This window comes from Lycorma delicatula, chromosome 6, assembly GCF_047948215.1.
Source record: "Lycorma delicatula isolate Av1 chromosome 6, ASM4794821v1, whole genome shotgun sequence".
Lineage (NCBI taxonomy): Eukaryota > Metazoa > Arthropoda > Insecta > Hemiptera > Fulgoridae > Lycorma > Lycorma delicatula.
The window spans coordinates 110258426-110281958 of record NC_134460.1 but is presented as its reverse complement, the minus strand read 5'-3'; the positions used below and the strand labels follow the sequence as shown (position 1 = coordinate 110281958).

The following is a 23533-nucleotide window of genomic DNA, read 5'->3' as shown; positions in this document are numbered from 1 at the left end:
TGTATGAGGATTTTTAAAAACAAGTTTTTGTAGTTACTACAATTTGAATTGGAAAGGAATAAATGTGTCAAATGCCAAACTGAAGGAGATAAAACTAGCTGCACTGGTTAAAGAAACCCAATTGTTCTACCCATCCACAAAATGGGTGCTACTTATCTCACTTGCACAGCATCGCAAAATGAGCACAATCAAAAGATCCTTCAGGACCTCATGCAGTGTAAAAACTTGGTTATGGTCAACAATGACAGAAAATCAGCCTGCCAATCTTTGTATGATGAGTAAGCATAAAAAGAGGGTTCTGGAAGCTAAAAATAAATTTGAGAAAGAAATTTTGTCATGATTTAGCCAGAACTTTCATAGGCTAGTGCTGAAATAATATTTAGATAGGTTCGAATAGCATTAGAACTAATTACTTTTAGTGTTTTCAAATTTTCAAATAAAACCATTTTTTAACAACAAAAAAATCTTATTTTTTCCCTCCACTGAAGAAAATCCTGTTATGCCTATGGTACAGTCTGATTCAAAACCATTCAGTTTTTCTGCTAGACAATGCAGTTACTAATCATATGCAGTTTCCAGTCAGTGAATACATCTTGAAATGTAAACTCTTTAGCTACTACCTCTACTTCACACTTATTTCATCTTGTCCTCATCATACATACTCTTCTATTATTAATAGCTGAATGTGACAATTAAATTTCTATGTTTGATTTAATTTTATACCTGATTCTCTTAGTTTTGTTTTCCCCCTCAGTAATCACTTATTTAAAGAGATTTTTAATTTCCTTCACAATATAAATTATAATATATTCAAAAAAATATATCAGCATAGATTATTCTAATTATGCTGGTAATTTTGATGGATGTTAATAATAACAAGAATACAAAAACTATTGTAAAATAACTGTTCCGCACTCCATACAGTTAAGAACATCATAAATAAGTCTTACAAGAAAATATTAATGAATGTAAATATTGTATAAAAAGGTTCATTATAAGCTGGTCATGCAATTTAAGGAAATATACATTTCTAAAATTTTAAATTTCCACAGTGAAACTACATTTATGTTAAAAAATATAATTAATGAAGTTATATTTCTTAAATATAATTTAAGAAGTCTTAAATTAGAGGTCTGCACTTTCCCAGAGTTCTGACAGTTTTAATAATTCTGGGTGCTTGAAGTCCCTGCTGTATTCAGCCAATGGTTATCTCTTATTTATGTACTCTTAATTTCTTTTCACAATGGACAAAAAGGGTAAATTCTGGAAGATATGAGGTCTGTTCAGAAAATAACCAAACTTTATTTTTTTATCTTTATTAATTTTACAGATTATTGGTCCTTTTCTCCCTCAAAGTACTCCCCTCCCCTATTCATACACTTTTCCCAGTGGTGTTTCCACTTCACAAAGCCGTCCTGGATAGCTTTCTTTGAAATGGCCTTTAAGGTTTGTGATAATTTGCTTTAATGTCATCAATAGTCTCAAAATGGCATCCTTTCATCACTGATTTTAATTTTGGAAATAAAAAAAAATTTAAGGAGCCAGCTTCTATGAGTAGGGAGGCTGAGGAAGGACAGTCATTTGATTTTTGGCACAAAACTAACAAATTGACAAAGCTGAGTATGCGGGTGCATTGTGGGTAAAGGAACCATGAGTTCCTTGACACAACTCTGGTTTTTTTTTGTTTTATTTTTTCATGAAACCGTGGTAAAACACCTTACACCTTGATAATATGCATGGTTCACTGTTTCACCTTGAGGCAAAAATAGAAAACTGCATTGAAATTTAAAAAAAATAGAGAGCATCATTTTGACATTGGATCAAGACTGACATGCTTTGCCAATCCATTGATGATTGAACTTTTGTCTCATGTTATAGCCGTAAACTCGATGTTGTCTCCTGTTATGATCCTTTGTGTGAATGTTTCATCACCAAACACCCACTTGATGTTCTTTCTGCTGTTATGATCCTTTGTGTGAATGTTTCATCACCAAACACCCACTTGATGTTCTTTCTGCTGTTTGGTCATCAAACGAGGAACAAACTTGATGTAGCAACTTGATGTATGTAAACTTGATGTAACTTTTCAGTCAAAATTCATGGTATGATCCAACTGAGATGCTAACCTCTTCTGCAAATTCTCTGACAGTCAATCAGTGCTTTGCATGCACCAGATTGTTAATTTTTTTAATGTGGGTGTCATCAGTTGAAGTCAAAGGCCTTCCTGGTCATCTTCAATTGACTGACAACCCTTTTAAATCGTGAAAACCATTCTTAACACTGCATACGATCCAGAACATCATCTCTGTAAACTTGTTTAAAATGTTGAAACACTTTTGTGAAAGTTTTCCCGTTTCACACAAAACTTTATGTTGTATCATTGCTCCCGAAAATCCACTACTTACACTTAACACCTTGCAGTCAAATAACAATAACACAAAAACTAAATGAGATATCAACAATCCAAGAACGTGTGGTTACAAAGGAGGTTATGTGGAACACAATGCTGCCAACTGCACATCAGTAAATATCTTCGTTGGTGTATAATTAAAAACATTCAGTTATTTTTTGAACATATCTTGCATGTTAACTAATCTGTAAATCCTTTTACCTGGAAACTCAATTTTATCTTTATTACATCATAATATTCTAAACACATATATTTAATTATTTCCAAAATTATGAGGTGTGGCTATTAAATAATGAGATTAATGTTGTAAAATATTTTATTTTAAATTCAAACATATTTAGTAATTATCCCCTTCAATACATACCCTTCCTCTACCCCTGCAACCCTCCATGAGAATATTCCATTGTTCAAAACAGTGCTGGAAGTTTTCTTGTGTGAGCTCTTTCATGCACATACCGCTTTTTCTTTCACAGAAAACAGTCTGAAATCATGTTCCTTTAATGACCTAGAGGTACAAAAAAGTCACATGCTGCCAGGTCAGGCGAATAAGGTGGATGGTCTAACACTGGAATGTTATACTAGAAATATCTTGACAGACAATGTCCTGAGGAAGAACCCATGACTTGTTCTTCCATAATTTGGGTAGTTTTTTTTATTATTTTTTCATGGAGTTGAGCAAGGACATCGAGGTAGTAATGTTGATTAATAGTTTGACCTTCAGAAACCCAGTGAAGGTACACAATTCCATAAATATAAAAAAAAAAACAATCATCATCACTTGGAATTTTTATCATCCTCTTTTAACGTCTTCTCGGCCATCTTGGAAATGATTAAACCACTCAAAAACCCGCACACATAATAAACATTCATTACCATATACTTTTTTTTAATGAAAAATAAGTTTCAGTAGAGGTTTTTCCACATTTCATATGAAATTTCACAATTCTTTGCTGTAATAAAAGTTATAATTTTTTCAGCAAAACAAAAAACAATGTTATCCAAATGAAGGCCACGACCAGACTAATATGTCTACAGAAACTGGAGTGGCAAAAATTGAAAAAGAAGGCTTCACGCTACACAGCTGTCGGTCTTACGAATTCGGCGCATGCACAGTTCTTCTGTAGCAGTATTAGTCTTGTTATTTAATAGCCACACCTCATATTTAATTATTTTAAAAAACGTAAATAATTTAGATATACCTCATGAGATGCACAAACAAATATGAATGATGTGATTAGAACATTAAGAACAGGATATCCTGGTAAAAGTACAAGTACACCATGTTTATCTGCAGCTAACCATATGTGGTGTTGACATATAAATAACTCCAATGAAATTCTACCAAACCAAGCAAAAAAACTGGAATACCTTGTTCTCAACATTCCTGATATATTTCTCAGCAAAGCATAACTAACTATCTGAAATAACAATTTTTAAAAATTAGTTAAACAAAAGTACTTTATGTAATTCCATTATATCCATTAAATGTTAAATATTTGCATAATATAGAAAATTCTAACAAAGTTTACACAGCAAATTTTATATAGATAATCCAATTAATATTAATATTGAATACACAACACTTTAACACTTATACTGTAAAACTTTATGAAATATTACATACAATAAGAAAAAGCCATAATCATTTTCAAGATATCTACTAGTTAAAATTTTGATAATAGTTTATTTTCAAACATACATATATGAAAACAAGCATTTGGATTATGTGTAGTTTTCATTGGTTTAATAATAGAACATTAAAACACTGAAGTGACAATACCAGAATCTAAAATTAATACTATCATCTTTAAGTGATATTCTGCTGGCCTTGAAATGACCATGTCATCAAAAATTCTCTATTTGGCTACACAAATGTTTTTTAAAAACATTCAGAATGGTTCAGTAGCTGAGTTAGCAAGTTTTATACACAATTTTATACAGGTTTGTTCAAATTTATCAGCTGTCACAGACTAATGGACTAGTTTTATAACAGAAGAATATAAAATTCTATCCCTAGCTTGAGCAAATGTACACAAGATGCCACTAGGCAAACTGATAGATTTGGAAGTAGTCATTGGAAGTAATGACCTCCAGTGCACTGTGTAGTACTGCAAATAGTTTGTCAAGATTCTGATGCCACCTTGTACATGCCACATGATTTACCATACAGCAAATAGTCCCGTTTAAAAACATTAATTTTATATAGTTATTCTTATAAGTAATAACATTTTAGTGCTTGAAAATAGTAATAACAAATAATCCAATAATTTTATTTAATGTATTAAAAAAATAGCAACTAATGAAAAGGTACTTACTGGGACAAAAACAGTATATGAATGCACTTCATTGCATTCTAATTTATTATGACATAATAATGCAAATGCACTGGAAGAACCAATACCAACTAGTGCAAGAAAAACAGCACATACAGCTGGTCTGGGTGAAAAAAGATTACTATGATTATTGTCATCTACTAAATTAAATTTTTGAGCCACTAATAACCCCATTCCAAATATGACTCCATAAGACATGCTGCAAGTAGAAAAAAACAAAACAAAAATTATTTTCACATACTTGTAACAATATATGTACAATAAAAATTTAGTATAATGACAAACTCCAAGAAGTATATTTCAGTTATCACATACAAAAGACTAATTAAAAGTCAGTGTCTTAAAAGCCATTATATCTTTATAAAGAAATATTTGTAAATAACTTACACACCACTCAAACATGATAATTCTGTTTATAAATTACAAAAATTTGAAAAAGTTCTTTTTTCAAATTTCTAAAATTATACTAACAAAAAAAAAAAATTCTGTTATATATGCATAGTTTGGTAAAGAAACAATACACTTTTTTGGTTTGCAAAAATAATTTTTACACTGTAAATTTCAACAGGAATATTATACTCACTAAGATAAAATAACCAGGTAGAGATCTGTTTACCTTCGTAATAAACAGTATGAAGCATTTTTTTTAAAGAATCCCAGTTAATTTTTTTTTTTGAACTAGCACGTGTTCTACATTTGATAGAAAATTGCGGGAAGATGGTTTAGAAGGTACAGGTTTTTTAACTCCACAGGCAGAGCACTCCCACCACATCACATATATATATAAAGTACGCAGTACTTCTAACAACCTTAATTCGGATGGTCTAAACCCAAAGAGAATTACCAAGAAAGACATCAGAATTAAGGGAATGGGTAAATTCTAAGAAAACGTTTTCTACCACACAGGAACTGCAAAATTATATAATCCTAACCAAAAGAATGCTTTAAAAATTTTCCAGGCATTGGCTTCGATTTTTTCCTCAATCTTTGTAAGGTTGCAATAATATCTTTACAAAGGTCACAACTGTTGGTGCAGTGATCAACACTTTTGCAATGATCAAGCAAATACTCAATAAATTATTCTTTTTTCAAATAAGAAGATATCACTTAATATAGATCTTAAGTCACAGAATCCATAAACAGATCATTTCAAATTTTCAAAATTCATCATAGTATTGAAAATGCATGCCTCAAATCACTGTCATACATTTCCATTTTTTATGTTTTCTTTGAGGATGTGATACCTCTGCAACTATAACTTGTAAAGATATGGGACACTGTGACTGTGTGGCTTTATTACAAATTCAGAGTTAAAAATTACATTTTAAAGTAAAGTTACAAGGAGAACATTTTTAATTAATTTTTTAAAAAATATTTATTAACCTACTTTTATACCAAGGTTTGACAACCTTGTACCCCTTCAACATCGCATCCATCAATTACTAACTAATACAGACTACTTGAAAACTCAAACATTTATAGGGCATAAAATTTTGTTAATTCAAGTTACTTACAATGCTTTTTAGGATAATAATAAAAATAAAATTGTGAACAGTTTTACTACCTTACCCCCCCTTAGATCATTTATTTATTTGAGGTTGTTTCTTTTTTCTGTTTACTATCTGTCCAGTATCTTTTCATTCTTTCTTATATCTCTTTACTTCATTCTTCAGAAAGTTCAGCTCTGTTGTTCTTGGCGCTTCTTGGAACTTTTTATTTTCATCTTTTAATATTCTCTTTCTCTTATAATTTTTTCAGTTTTCTTCAATTCTTTTACGTCTTCTTGGAAGAAATAAAAATTTGTTTAATCAGTCTATTGTTATTAGTTCTAAATAAATGGGAGTAAAATGCAATTCATCTTTTCCTTATTGTGTCTGACAGTTTATCAATTTTTGTATAAAATCTGTTGTTTGGAATTAATTTTACTTCATTATTTTGAAATTTGGAACCTAGATCTTTTTTTATAATTTTCTTTTTTTTTTAGCTGAATTTGCTGCACAGCCACATACAGTGTTTCATGCTTTATCACAGTTTTATAGTGTCAAAATTTTGAGTTCCATGATAAAGACTGTTTGTTGTATATGTTTTTCGTTACCTGGAAAGCTAATTTCATTTTATTAGCTCTAACTGTTAACACTTTTTTATCTAAAAATTTCCAACTGATCCATTCTCGGAGATATTTTAAATTATCCACTTTCTCTATATTTTTTTTTTTTTATTATTTACACTAAGGAGATTCGAACAGTTTTTATCATTAATCAAAATTTTCGTTTTCTCAAACATGATTTTTAGTCCCATTTTTGTAGCTTGTTTTTCTAATTCTTTAATATTTTGTTCAGCTTCATTCCAGTTTTTGGCTAATAATACCATATCATCAGCAAAAGCTAAACAGTTAATCTTTAGTCCTTTAGTCTCCAGTCTTATTCTACTACTTTAGTCTAAATTTTTGCTCCGTTCTCTTAACTCCTTTTCAAAAGCACAGTTAAAAGGAAGTGGAGAAAGTTCATCTCCTTGTCTTATGCCAGTTTCAATAAAAAAAGGATCTGAAAATTCTCAGAGAAATTTTATTTTAGAGTATGTCTTAGTTAATGTTGCTTTGATTAATTAAGTTCAACAATTTGTTATCTAAACCTAATTCTGTTAATGTTGAAAAAAGTGATGGTCTGTCTATTGAATTGTATGCTTTTTGAAAATCAATAAAAGTTATAAAATATGTTCTATTTTGACAATTACAATATTTCCATAATATTTTTGAGATTTGTTCTGCGCAAAATTTTATTTTCCTAAATCCAACCCAGTTTCTTATTCACCCAGTTGTGGATCCAGCTGAGATTCAGCATGATTAAGAAGAGCTTCAGACACAATCTTGTATGTAACTTCTAAAAGCAAAATTCCCCTGTAGTTACTTCTGTCTGTTTTGGATCCTTTTTTACAAACTGGGTGGATTAGTACAGTCTTCCAATCTTCGGGAAATTTTTCATTATTCCATCTTGCTAAAAATTTTGACAAGGGATTTGCATTTATGTTGGCCTTCTTTCACATTTCTGCTAAATTGAACTTTCCTCAGAACCTTTATCATTCTTAAATTCTTTAATTAAATTTTGAATTTTATCCAAATCCAGAGATGTGGAGTTTTCTGCATTATGGTTGTTAATTTTGAAACTAAAAATTTCTTTTGGTTCAAAATTTAATAAAGTTTGGAAATATTGGGCTAAGATTTTACTGTTATCTGTGTTATATGCTTTTTTACCATTCTCATCTTCCAACTGAAGACTTGGTGGGTTACATTTAGTTAATTTTTATTTAAATGTTTGGCAGAAGTTCCGAAAATTATTTTTATTAACATTTTTCTTAATTTGGTTTTAAAAGCTCTTTCTCATTATTTTCCTTGACTTTTTTTATCCTTTTACCAACTTCTTTACGGATCTTAAGGAAATTTTGCCAATATTTTCCTCATTTTTGGTGGAGTTCCACTTTTGCCAGGCTATTTGTCTTATAAGATCATCACATTCTGACATCCACCACGCACGTATTTAACTCATTTACATGATACAACACTCTCTGCTTTTTGCATTCTTTTGTTTATAATGTTTTTCCACCTTCCCTGCCTCAAATCTGTTAATTTTGAAAATTCATCAGCATTTTGTATTAATTTCTCAGGATCAATGCTGTTTATGAATGTGTGACAGTTTATTAAAAGCTGTAAATTTTAAAATAAAATTATGTGAATGGCAAATTTCTATTAATCTTTCCCCATTTTTATTGGTTCTTTTGTGCACAGGATATTCTCCAATTACTTTCTTAAATTTCCTTTCCTTTCTGATTTGTGTTTTAAATTCTGCCAAGAGTATTACGAGGGTTATTTTTTTTTCAAGGTCCGATCGGTCACGAAATTAAAAACACAGTGAAAATAAAAAATTTTTTATTTGTAACAAGTACTAACATAGTTATGCTATTTCTCCACATAGTCGCCACTACGCTTTAGACATTTGTCATAGCGTGGTACCAACTTTCCAATACCCTCATCATAGAATGGAGCCGCCTGTGTTTTCAGCCATGTTTCTACGCTGGCCTGCAGCTCGATGTCTGTGCCAAAATGTTATCTTCCTAGCTAGCGTTTCATGTGAGCAAAGAAGTGAAAATCGAATGGAGCCAAGTCCGGGCTGTATGGTGGGTGATCAAACACTTTCCAACAAAAACACTGCAGGAGCTTTTTTGTTACAGCTGCAGTGTGCGGCCGAGCATTGTCATGGAGAAAGACAATGCCCGATGACAACATTCCTCTCCGCTTATTCTGAATTGCCCTTCGTAGACATTGAAGAGTAACGCAGTATGAGGCTGCAGTAATGGTCGTGCCACGTTCCATGAATTACACCAAGAGAACTCCATTCCAGTCCCAGAACACAGTAGCCATGCACTTTCTGTTGGAGAAGGTTCGCTTGAACTTCTTTGGTTTACTGGGAGAATGAGAACGCATCCACTGTTTGGATTGTTCTTTTGTTTCTTCAGTTTCAAAATGGACCCATGTCTTGTCCCCTGTGACAATTTTGTTCAAAAAATCTTCTCCTTCAATGTGGTAGCACTGGAGAAACGTTAGGGAGCCGTCCATTCTCATTGTTTAGTGATGGTCGGACAGCAACTTGGAAACCCATCTCGCACACAGTTTGCAGTACTGAAGTCTCTCACTCACAATGATGTAGAGAGCTGACCTTGAAATTTCAGGAAAAAATCATTCAATACAGAAATTGTGAACCAACAATTTTCTCGAATTGCCTCATCCACTCGCTCAAAGAGATCATCGGTTGACATTCGCTTCCTTCCCTGACCGCCTGCATCATGAACATCTGCACGTCCTGCTTTAAAGTTCCTGCACCATTGTCACACTTTGCTGTCACTCATTGAAGTTTCACCGTACACTTGACTTATTCGTCAATGAATTTCAGCTTCATTACACCCCTCAGCCTGAAGAAATCGAATTACCGCACGCACTTCACACTTGGCGGGAGATGCTATTGTTGTAGACATGTTTACGTGCTAGCTGCGTGTTCAGAACTAAACGAAGTGATGCGGCGTGATTGAAGGCCATACTAGAGATGCTACGCAACACATATGCACAAAGGTTCATCTGATTTTTGCAAGGGTTTTTATTTTGCGATCAATCGGACCTTGAAAAAAGAATAACCCTCGTATGCTATTTTTATTTGGAATGTTTTGCAAAAGTCATTTAATTTATCCCAAAATAGCTCAACATTTTCTTTGGTTGTACTATTTTCTTTGTTAATAGGTGCATGTGCATTAACTATCATATAAATTTTATTTGTGCTTTTAAATGTACATAGGGAAAGTCTTGCATTACACGATTTGAAGTTTAGAATAGAATTTAGAATATTTTTGTTTATGATGAAACAATAGCTAGATGTTGTATGTTCTTTATTATGCTTGCATCTTTTTTACCTTTATAAATTCTGAAACCTTCAAAGTCAAAAACATTTTTGTCCATAAACTGTTTCTTGTAGAGCTGTGATCATAATTTTGAGTTTTTAGAGTGTCTGTTAAATATTTTAATTTTCCTGCTTTTAAAAGTGAATTAACTTGAATGTTATGATAAAGTTTAGTTTTTTATACTGAATTTTGTTCTTTAAAAGTTTTTCAAGTAACTCGATTCAACTTTGTGTGAGGTTACAGATTCCCCAGAATCTAAATAATAGCTTGCACACACTTGTGTATGAATTGGGTACCACCTGGGTTAATATTGTTATTAACATCACACCTATCCATAAATTATATTTTTTCGTAATTTCCAGAGAAATTACAGATACAACCAAGGTGTAAGCCTTGGAGACTCAAGCCAACTGACGCTAACATGGGAAACAGACATGACCAACTGCCACCTGATTGGGGAACAGACGCAGCTGAATTTTTTATATACAAACACTACCTTACACACGCACACACACACACATACACAGAAAGAGAGAGAGAGAGAGAGAATCCTTCTTTGGGAGGGAATCAGGAATGCATAAACAAAAATGTGTCAAACTAATGTTTGTTTTGGATTCAAACTGTAAAACTAAGCAGATATTTTAATAATTGTGTAGCAATAACAATATGATAAACATAACCATGAAATTAAAATAGCACAAGTGTAAAGGATCAACACACATTATAAATGAAAAAAGACAAATAAATTAAAACACATTCAACACAAAAAGTGAATTAAAACTGTATGAAGTGTGTAAAGGGCTCCTCCATGCATATTAATTGAAATGAACAAGTAATACAGCTCTTCTCTTTTCATAACAAATATAAACTTCAAATCTCCAACAATAAATTAAGATGAAAAAACCAACAAACAGTAACAGACCCATAAGTTTATCAAACAATAACATTTGTTTAAGAACAAAATAGAGCTATCAAAGATCACTTTATATTTTCAAAGACTGAATGGATATCCACAGATAACCTAAATTAACAGTACAATGCTACACCACAGCACACAATTGATAAAAATACGATGCATTGTTAAGCAGTAATTGCATATTACATGTAACAGAATGTCTTCAGATGACAAAAGATGAGTTACTCTTATATGCCCAAAAAAAAAAAACTACTTTCTTCCACGATTGTTTCTACTAAAGGAATATAACATCTGTAAGGTAATCTTTATATGATAGAACCTGTTATCAGTTATTGAACTTCACTTATACCACCATTCATCAATTAATACTTTGTTTATGTAGCTTACAAGTCTGTAGCAATATAATCTGTAAAGGTTAGTTGTTACATTTGTAAAAGTTACTTTTGTAGTAATATCTACATCTGATTAAAAACATTGTTGTTTTTAATGTTTGAATGACAATAAATGGAGTCGATGCATTAAGGATATGATGGTATCTTGGGCTAATTATATTCAACACCCTGCTAATACCATATAATTCTAAAATGAAAACATTTGATGAGCTGGTACGACCAAGTAGATAAATTCAATCGTCAACAACAAAAACACAACCAACAGAATTATTATATTTGGATATCTACATTATATTTATTAAACTTTTATTTTATATACTTATCTGATGGTAAGAAATTGTTAATATCTCAGAAACTGATTTTCAAAATAGATAAGGATATTGGTAAGCCCAGAAAATACTTGGGAAATGAACATTCAAAGAATAAAATTAATCCTTGGCTCCAATAAGCATTAAAAAGCCATAAACAAGAGTGTTCTAAACCAGAATGAAGGTTCACCACAATCCATGAATAAACTAGCATGGGATTAGATTTAGGCACCTACTGCAAGTAAAAAAGAGTTATGAACCATGCCAAGCACGTTTAAATCAGTTAAGTTATAGACCATGCCAAATAGTAAATAAAATAATCATGATACAAAAATAAAATAATTTAGTTTCAGTATGCACTAGTAACAGTAAACACTAAAAATGCACTGCATAAACGCAATCAATGACGCAACAGTTATTAGCTAAGATTATTTCATTTTATCATGTTTTCCATTTCTATATTCCTTACTATCCTAGATGGTAAAAATAACTGCAGAATAGCTACAATATACTGACAAAAAAACATATTATTTAAAGCAGAAAAAATAAAAGAGCAGGTTTCAAGAAATGCCAACAAATACCAGGCTAATACAATGCAATAAAAAATCTGTCCTCTTTACAACTAACCTATATCTGTCTAACTTCCATCTATTCCACCACTCATGTATATCATCATCAGTAGTTACAAACAAAGCTTTCCATGGCCTTGTCACAAATACTTTTTCGAAGAAAACCTAAAATAAAAAAAAAAAATCATTAAATATAAAACATAGCATAGTTACAAAAAAAATCAAATTCACAAAACAAAAATATTATCTATTAATTATGATAAAACTCTATTAAACTGTTTCAATACTAAGAAGTTGAAATTGATGTCATTTTCATTTCTGATTTATGTTTTACAATGTACAGATTGAGTCAAAATGTATGTATGGAAATCTCCTCAACAACTTTAAAACTGTACCAGGTAAAATGTGTAATTTTCAGGATAAGGTACCTGAACTACTTTACCTTTTGACGGGAAATAGAATTTCAATCATTTCTTGAAGGGGGTGTCCCAGGGGTTGTAACTCAAACATTTTAAATGGTATTACTCTTTGTGTGATAATCATTTTAAAGGTTCTTTTTAAGACAAGGAAAATAGTAAAAATAAAAAGTTGGTATGAGGTCTATACCAATGTGACGGAGGGATAAAATTTTAATCTTGAAAATTATTAACTTCAGTAAATAAAAAAATAAAATTAAATTACAATTTAATCTAATTTAATTAAAATTTATTTAAAAAGTTAAATATTTAATTTTAAAAAATTTTAGTTTCTAACACAAAAAACTGTTTTGGTTACAATTTAATGAGTAAATAAATAAAAATACTGTTACCTAATCATGCTGATCATTGATGGTCTCTTATTATTGACAAAAATGAAGCTTACTTCATCATTGTGTTAATCCCATTTAGAGTGTTTCATTACTACACTGTTAGTTTCTTATAAAGATTTATTGTGATCGGCTGACCAATTGATTTTGTTTACATTTACCAAATTTGTAAGCCACTTTTGTTTTTTACATATTTTTTTACCTTTTTTGCAATTGTTTTTTAATGAATTTTTTTCTGTGCTACCTGCTAACATTGTTATCAACATGTCACTTTGACAGGAGAGGGTCACACTTTTAATGATGAGGAGTGACCGAGTTAGGTCATATAATGAATGAAGTTAGTGAATTATTCAATGCAACATTTAATAATAATCGTAACCCTATTTCAAAAGGTACATTGTCAAAAACCATGAAATGATTTGAAGAAACTGGGAGCATTAATAAAAGGGGAAAACCAGGGAGGCCTAAATCTGTAACAAATAATAACAAATCATTAGAGATCACGCACAAATTAATTGGGAATCCTCATTCCTTGACTCAAAAAGCAGCACATACATTTACCAAAGTTCAGTGATTCGAAAATTTCAAACCCTTCAAAATTCATCTGGTGCAAGAACTTAATGAAGATGACTACAATCAAAGACTTGAGTTTTGCAAAATTATGATGAACAATGTTTGTGAAGATCTTAATTTATTAAACAATATAGTTTTTATTGATGAGGCCACATTTTTTTTTAAATGGGAATGTAAATCGCAATAATTGTTGATACAGGATTGATATTAATCCACACTGGTATCGTGAAGCATGAACACAATTCCCACTCAAAGTAAATGTATGGGCAGGTATTGTTGGTGAACAAGATTGATAGTCTATATTTATTGATAGAAATTTAAACGTTGTAAAATATGAGGCTTTGCTTCTCAACCATATTATGCCAAACATTCAAAACGTTGTTGACCCCTACTTTCAAAACAATTGGTTTCAACAAGATGATGCCCTGCCTCATTTCAGTCTTTAGGTACATTAAATTTTAAATGCACTTTCTCCTGCAAGATAATATCAGCTGAAGGGGTCAAATAGAATGGCCAGCGAGATCATCCAACTTGTCACCATTGGATTACTTTCTGTGGGGCCACTAAAAAGTATTGCTTATCATAATATTCCGCAAGATATCAATGCTTTAGAAAATAGAATTTGAGAGTCAGCAAAAAATATCACTAAGAAATCACTGAATAATGCATTATCATCCTTTTACAAGCAAAAAAAATTACATTGACAAACAACAAGGAGAGCATTTCAAACTAATCTAGGTTCAAATCAATGGGGCTGCTTAATATTTTTCCCATTCTAAAATATTCAGCTCATAAAAAGAAAATATATACATAGTCAACCTGTGTTTACTTAATGAATAAATAATAATTTACCTTATAAAACATTTAAAATTTTTAAAATGAATTAACACATCATTAATTTTTATAGTGTTAATATACTACACCAAAGGGAATGAAGTAAATGAATATACTGAAAAATCTTATACTCAATTTCCTACATTACTTTTTTACAACTATGTAAGTGACTAATATAAATAACCTAATTAAGCAAAATGTTTATCTACATACAGCAGCAGTACTGGTTCTATTTACTTTGCTCTTGACAAGTTATATAATGCAAAGGAGCAAGTTATATAATTGTATGAGGGTAAATCAAATATAAACAGGATTTTATTGTTTTTTTAAAATTATTTATTGAATAATAAAAGACAAATATAATTTATTTTTCTATATAGTTTCCTGCTTTGGAAATACATTTTTCCCAGGGAGAAGGAAGGTTTTTTATCGCAGCATCGTAGAATGAAGCTGGTTGTATCAGGAGCCAATTGCACACGGATCCATCTATGCCCTCATCATCTTCAAATCATTGCCCTCCTAGGACTTCTTTAAGAGACCCAAACAAATGAAAATTGTAGGGTGATAGGGTTGGGCTGTAGGGAGGATGATCAAGTTGAGTCCAGTGCATTTCTTTTAGTTTTGAGACCATTAGAGCTGCAGTATGGGGTATGGAGTTGTGGGAAAGGATGGCCTCTCGAATTCGTTGGTCTTGTCTTTTGCGGCCATATGCAGCCATCACCTTGTTCAACAGCTTACAGTAGTAAGCAGCATTGATTGTGCGTCGCTCATGCAAAAAAATCAACTAAAAAAATGCCTCCCCGGTTGAAAGAACCTTGCCAGCTGACAGTAGAGTCTTGACTTTCACTGAAGCTGCCTCCCCTTTCCTCCACCACTCCATACTGGCTTGTTTCAACTGGAAGTGTAGTGGTGGGACCCACATTTTGTTGCAGGTGACAATCCAACTCAAAAATGCATCACCTTCTTTCGTAAACCTTGCTGTGAGCCTCTGAACGTATCAACTTCTGATCTGCGGTCAAAAGGCGAGGGACTCATCTGGCATACACTTTACAGAACTATATGTCATTTGTGATGATTGCTTGACAGCTCCCATAACTTATTCCGACCTGTTCTGCAATTTCAGATACTCATTCGTCGATCGTCTTCAAGAATGTCTCGAATTACGCAAATTTTTGTTTGTAATGCTGGTCCGAGAACGGCGATCGTGTTCCTGATTTTCCACTTGTTCTCATCCTTCCTTGAACTCTTTATGTCAGGCAAACACACGAGTTCTTGACAATGTTTGGTCCCCCAACTGTGCATTCAATCTCTGGAAAATTTCCGTCACTTGAACTCCTTCACGAGTAAGAAATTTTATAATCATGTATTGCACAGTGAAGAGGTGCACCTGTTGCTCTGACATCGTGAGCGTTACTGACGAATTGGTTGGGAGTGTGGAATGGCTGGCTTTCTCCATTCCTAATGACCTCACCCAGACATGAAGCACAAGCCCAGTTCTACCAACCATAGACGCTCAGAAACAAAAATCATGTTTTATTTGATTTACCCTTGTATATTTGTATTGTATATTAGAATATATCTTAATCATTATTATATAACACAGGAAAATAAAAATTTATTTTTATTATTATTATTATTAAATAAAGCCTATGTCATGTAAAATCAACTTATATGCCATACTGAAAAGTTAATTTTTTTATTTAGTTAAATTTATGATTGTAATTTGTTATTATAGTGAAGTAACACATTATGTTACTGTTACACATTAAGAGTAAAAAATTTGTTAAAAAGTCTTTATAAAAAAAAAAAAAATACATCAAATTATATTATTTCAACTTTACAGTGTTACTAAATGTCATATTTTACGTAGTGTATTCAAATGCAATTGATATTTATGTAATATATGAAAATAATAAAATAAAATAATTGAATTACAAATAATGGCAGTGTTAAAAGTAAAAAAATATTTTAGTGATCAATCTATTATAAGATATTCTAGCATCATCAATCAGATTGATTTTAACAAGTTTAGTCAAACAAATGTCCTTTTTTACATTGCTGCTTGGTTTTGCTACACAACAGAGACATATATACCCATAAGCAGTATTTAACCTCTATTTCAGTGTGTCACACTTTGTACAGAAGTAATTTTTATGATTTTATAAAAACCCAAATTTACTTAATGTGTAAAAACTAATAGTACAAAATCATGGAGTATCCTTGAAAAGTTCTATTCCAAATCACAAAGTAATCAACACAAAAATTGTTTCCTTCCACAGATAATCCCTAATGTGTTCATTAATCTCATGCTTGAGAATAATACTGAAAAATAACAATTCAAACCTGATCAGTTTATAAAAACTATCAGTGTATATCAATTTCTTCAGAGCAACAGCTTGCTCAGCACAGGACTCAAAACTTTAAGTGATCTGAAGTATGTGGGTTTCAAAATTATTGCCCCCATCTTGAAAATAGTAGTTACAGCCAATTAGCTGACCTTTGTACGGGTAAAAAGTATTTTGCACAGATCTTAGCGTCACCTTATCTTAGCGTCACAACAAGGACATGACTGTACTTCATTTTTCATTTTTTTCTTTTTGGTTTCGTTTAGTCAAGTGACTGGAGGCAGGTGCAGTCGTTTGCATTGCACGCACATTAACAGTGACAGTGGCTATGTTGGTTGAACCACTACACTTATTATCTTTTTTTTGTTGCACACTTTTCTCTATAACCAAAAGAGATGTTGAAAAAGATAAAGCAACTTTTTTGTACGAAAACTATTTTGTAAAGCAATTTTTTTTGTATTTAATTTCAAATACTGCAAATGGTCTTCGAGTTCAATCTGACCGAGAGTTTGGCTATACTAAAGTTGAACATTAACAAAGAATATAATCCAGTTTTTACCCGAAGCGATTAAAATGACCACCATCTTGAAATCATAAAGCATTTTTTAAAAGAATAGTCCCGTGTTCTTTCCAAGTATAACTATGTCAATGTAATATTTCAATTCAATCAATTCAATTCTTTCAATTCAAGAGTAACAGACTCAAAGACACCAATCGATTTTTATATCAGATAAATATAACAAACACATTCCATTTTCACTATTGACTTAATCAGTTCTTTCATATTCATTTCTTAAAATAATGCATATTTAGAACTATTCATAAACTTTGTGCAGTGAAAACATTAATTATGATTTAATCTTTGGCAGAGGGGACAGGCACATTTTAAAATGGAAATTTTAGAAAATAACCATTGGTCATAAATGGCTACTTTGTCCCTGTGATCATAAGAGTGGATTTCTTATGATTAAAGTATTTCAACTGTATATAATTTCATTTATTGCATCTACTGATTTAGTGATGAATGAGTACAGTGAGAACTGCATAATTATGGAAAATTAAACATCAGCAAGTCTTAATGATTCATAATAATAATTATTATACAACTCAGTCATCAAAGTAAACAAACTAATTCAAACACTGAAAAATTAATGGATAACTTACAATAAGTAAAATAAATGCATATTCATAAAACTTACCTCTGACATATAAAGCATTATAATAAGGCTGAATAATGTAACCATTTTTAATATCAAATAAAGGTAATGAAGTGGATTTGAATCAGCAGAATTTGCAGTAACTCGTGGAGGAGCGGTTAATACAAGATATACGAGCATAACCCAAAATGATACTAAAGGAGTAAAAGTATAAAACTGATATGGTCTATTCATACATAAGCATAAACAAACAGCAAGTAAATTTAACCTAAACATGACCTGAAAATAACAATTAATTTAGATAGTATTTAAAATCATAATTAAACAATAATTAAAAAATGTATAACATTAAAGCTTAACTTATTATTAAATTTCAGACAAAATTCATTTCATGAAAAGATAAATGAAATCATTTTGTAAAGGTTTCCATCAATCATAATTACTAATATGCATAAAAATAGTTAATAGTCAATTAAGAATTATTCTTTAAAAACTGTCTGTAAATTTAAGCAAATAGTAATATAAAATCTGTTCTTGTCAGTTTTAATAATTATTTTTCATGAACACAATATGATCTTATTTCTCAAACAATTTACTTTCATGACATTCAGCAATGAAACTTATTTAAAAATATAAATTTTCTAAACAAAGCAAAGAAAATTATAAAACACAAAATTTTAAATCACTGCATTCAGATAAATAATCAATCAAAGTGACATGGATATTTCAGTTGAAGATCACAGAGAAGCTTAATATTATAAAATATAATACACACAATCAAAAAAGACAGTACACTTACTGAAATTTATTTTTGGTATTTTATGTACTGAAATGACAGATTTACCACTTTCAACAGTAATTTTATAAACTGATTGATGCAGGTTTATTATTAAATTTTGAAAAACATAAACTAGGAAAACCTCTTGATTGTTATAAAGAGTCTACCACTTCAAGAAATCTTAAGGAGTTCCTCTTTAAAGAGCTTGAAGGATCTTTAACTCTTAAAACTAATAGTAAATCTTTTTATTAAGCCTGATAAGTAAACAAACGATATCAGCCTGTCTCATTAATGCATTTAATTTAACATATGACTTCATGAGAACAATTTCTAAGCCTTGACCATATTGGAGGATCATTTCTATCTTGTCTTCATTAGAGCAATCTATTTGTGCTAAGAAAATGTATACACCATTTTGTAAAGACAAAACAACAAAGAATGGTTCCCACCCATGTACTAATGTTATTAATTTAAATAAAACATTACAAAATATTATTTTTTTCCACTCAATTAATTTTAAACTAATAAATAATTTTAGTCTTTTTTTTAGTATCATCTGATTATGAAAACATCTCAAATAATTATGGAAACCTCAAATAGTATGCCAATAATTTATTAGTTTTCCTTATTTTAAAATTACAGTAAATACTGTTCCTTCAAATTTTGACCGGCCAATATTTTTTAATGGATCAATCTCCATTTTAAATAATCCTTATCGAAAAAATGCATCAATGTTTTTCCTTTATATTTAAACTTTCAAGTCCATTCTCCTTCAGCCACCAAAAAACAGTGAGGGCGAATATTGGGTAAAAGGATATCATTTTACCGAACTATTTATTAAGGTACGTATCTGCTATGAAGATTAACATTTTCATCTTCAACTGTTAAAATTTAATTATAAGTTTGACCATCAATATAAAATAGAACTCACAAGAGAAAGAAATATATATTTCAGTAGAATATCTTCAGTATTGATTTTTAATTATAAGTTACATTTAATAAAAAGACGTTTTAATTTTAATTATAAATGATGTAATCTTTTTTAGAAAGAAAAAAAACATTTTTCATCTAATATCTCTTCTATTTTACTATTCTATATAAATTATATAGGTATTTAATTTTTTAATACTGCATCGCATACATTAATTTATGAATAATGACCTACCACAGTTTGAATGGGGAGTTCAACCTTAGATAGTATAAAGCTAATTTTCAATTGGACTGACTAAAATGATACTAAATAATTTTACAGTCATGAAAACTATTTTTAATTATTATTTTATTATATTATAATCTGCATACATCTCTTTTTTTATATTTATTTATTTTTCATTTATTTATAGTCTAACTGCCCTAAATTTACTGATGATAATTTTAAACAACCAAAAAGTACATGTAATTTAAAATTTTTATTTTTTTTTAATGAAAGATTTCTGAGCATTTTCAATTTACAATTTTATTCAATAAATGTAAATAACAGTAAGTAAATTTACAATATTAACATAAAAATTTGTTATAATTAATGTTGTTTATGTACGGAAACAAAACTTTTCAATCGCAGATCAATATATTATTTATTTCAATACATTTATTTTATTTATATTAAAATTTACATAAATTAAAATTTAATAATTTTATTATTAAAATAATAAAACTAACAACACAAAAATATATTACAACCCAAGGGATTTTACAAGAATTAACATGATAATGTTAGCTTTAAGTTTCTTCTAGGAGAGTGAGGATTGATTTTCATTAAGGATTAAATAATTCTGGAAAAGGAAATAATATAAAATATAAAGAAAAAAATAATTAAATAACTGATACTAAGCATTTGATATAAAAAAGGTAAAATTAAATAAAGCCACCTACTATTAAATATCATAACTGCATCTTCTACCCAAAGAAATTAAATAAATATAATCAATAAGCTGTATGACTAAATTTATTTGTCACCTCTATTTTGATATAATGATTAAAGCCATTTACCATCAACTGCAGGACTCGTGATAAATGAAATTTTACATCTCAAAAATTTATAGAAACAAAAAGGGAGTAAAAGAGTGAGTAACCTCTTCCAGAAGATTTCTGTTCATAAAACAAACCAAATGTCCACCTTCAGATCACAGATCAATTACTCAGGTACAATAAAAAGCTAAGCTGCAATTTCACCAGCTTTACATTAGCTTTTTCTTTGTAATTAATTACATTATAATTTTTCACAAGACTATAACAACCACAACTTTGCAACTGAATTAGTCCAGTTAGCCTGAATTATGATATTAGTCTAAAAATAGCATGATCACTGCTATTAGTTGGACATCTATGATCTTTGTCCAATAGTAACAGATCTGCAGCATTATTTGTAATACTGCTTTAAGATTTGTATAGTGATTTTTAAGATTATTTTATGGAAACAGCTTATCGGCAATGATGCTTACTACTAACCCTCTCATTGATCGATTTGCAAGTTTCTAGATTAGATAATATTGGTTTTGAATAAAGAACTAGAATTTTTTCACATTTCAATTTATTAATTTTATCCTTTTTGATAAAATAAACATGTCAATGGATGGCCATGAAAATTAGGTAAGTTTTAAGAATATATATATGTAACATAATGAAAGATACTTTAAAAACAAAAACAGATATAATCTTAAGACCCTCCCCCTTCCTTTTCAATTTATAAATATGATTGAGAATTTTTAAGAAAGTATTATGGATGAATTATACAGAGGAAAAATTGTTACCGATTTAAGACATGCAGATAATGTCCTCCCAGCAGACTGTTAAGAGGAGGGGAAACGTATGCCTCCTCATAAATAACTATTCTATGTAAGAGCCTAGCGCATGCAATATGTATTCTTTGATTCTGGAAATTAACAATAATGAAAACAAAATTAATATCTTGGAAAAAAAATTATACTTATAATAAGGAAAGGTTTAAATAATCTGATTAATATTGATATGTAAACTTTCCAGAACCGTTGAAGTAAGATAAAAATAGTACAGTAAGGTTTAATTTGAAGGTATCATGGTAGGATTAACAAATTGAAAAGGAAAAGTGGAATAATGAGTAACTCATTTTAATTATATTTTCTGATAACATAGAGATGTAATAAAATCATCATTAATGTATTCTTGTCCCATTTTTTATGTAAATAGATAAAGAAAAAATACATATAAAAGCATACATAACAAAAGAAATTTTATCTTTTCTGTTAATCAGCAGCCTTTTTAAAAGTACAGAAATGCTTGTTTGATAACACAACCGCAAACATGAGTTATCTCCCATATTTTATATTCTTATTGTGCTGTAAATTAATTTTTACTTTGACTTCAGTCATAAATTTTTTTTTATGAAATCATATATAGTGCAGTGCAATGGAGCAATTGACAGACAAAAGATTATTTTCTACCTGGATGAATTAATATGATGACATTAATACAAAGTTTGATAAAATAATACACACTACTCATATTTCTAAAAAAAATTATGCATATTAGGATATGTAGTTAAAAAATAAGGGTTATAAAATCTTGACTTAAGTAAATGAATCATGCAAATAATAAAATATTACAAAATATATAGAATGGTTAAATAAATCTAAAATAAGAATTTTATAAAAATAGCGAAATTAAAATAAAATAATGTAATGTCAATTAAACAAGAGATAAATGAAATTAAAAACAATATCTGAAAAAATAAATGTATACCCAAACTGGTGATTAAATGACAACTTGGCAAAATCACAATTTTATTAATCTAATGAAAACAGCTTAAACTTTCAATACAGAAAATGTTGCTTATTTCAGGAAAAGATAAAAGAAAATCAATGAAAGAAATAAATAAAAAAAAAAAAAATTGTGAATGATCTAGAAATAAAGGAAACCCTTAATTTTACTTGCACAATAATATAAGAACAAATCAAAACATCTTGAAGGATAATGCCCTCAACAAAATAAAGTTAAAAACATATCACCTGAAAAAATCTCACAATGCCACCATCTGTTCTGTGCCAAAGGTAACAGAAGTGGCCATAACCAGTCAAAAAGAGGTATGCAGATACAAGTATCTGTACATGATTATATATTTGCAAGTTACTACTAGCACCTGTCATATGATATATTAGTAGGACTAGTTGCATCCAACCTGAAACAATAATAAAGAAACATGAACTTCATTAAATGACTATATTATGCAAAAATAAAATACAGTAATAATGCAATGGATCAAATTATAAGCAAATAAATTATTTTTAAGTAATTATTTTTTTAAATCATAAAAAAATAAAACAAAAAACTGTAGGCTATGACTAAATTGCTCCATCAAAAATGCTCAACACTTCTTAACAAAAATAATCAAAAGTAATATGAAATAATAAAATAGTTGTCAACTAGGCAAGCTTGCTCAATGTAAGCAACTGTGTAATGAAAATAACTAAATTGTAGTAACTTGAAATTATTTACTGGCATAATTCTACCTTTTACTAATTCACTGATATTTGTACTTAAGGACTCCCTCCATTCAACTTTCCAAAGGTATAGTTTTGATAGGAATTTGAAATATTTATAGGTAAGCTGTAGTGCAATATTTCTTAACTGTCTTTTTACAAATTATCAAGTTAAGTAGTAAGTTTTCCTACCTAATAATAAAAAAACACTAAGTGT

At 29.9% G+C, this 23533-nt stretch overlaps 1 protein-coding gene across 1 annotated transcript in view; it reads right to left on the bottom strand.

Annotated features, from left to right (window-relative positions):
* The window catches only part of LOC142326913 (N-acetylneuraminate (7)9-O-acetyltransferase), a 58717-nt gene that overhangs the window by 8320 nt on the left and 26864 nt on the right, over window positions 1-23533 (bottom strand). Inside the window, exons 9-13 of the mRNA XM_075369644.1 lie at window positions 22846-23015; window positions 18127-18363; window positions 12429-12535; window positions 4726-4942; window positions 3610-3828 (exon numbers count right to left, since the gene is read on the bottom strand). Of these exons, the coding sequence (XP_075225759.1) occupies window positions 3610-3828; window positions 4726-4942; window positions 12429-12535; window positions 18127-18363; window positions 22846-23015 (950 nt within the window). The remainder of the gene's footprint in view (window positions 1-3609; window positions 3829-4725; window positions 4943-12428; window positions 12536-18126; window positions 18364-22845; window positions 23016-23533) is intronic.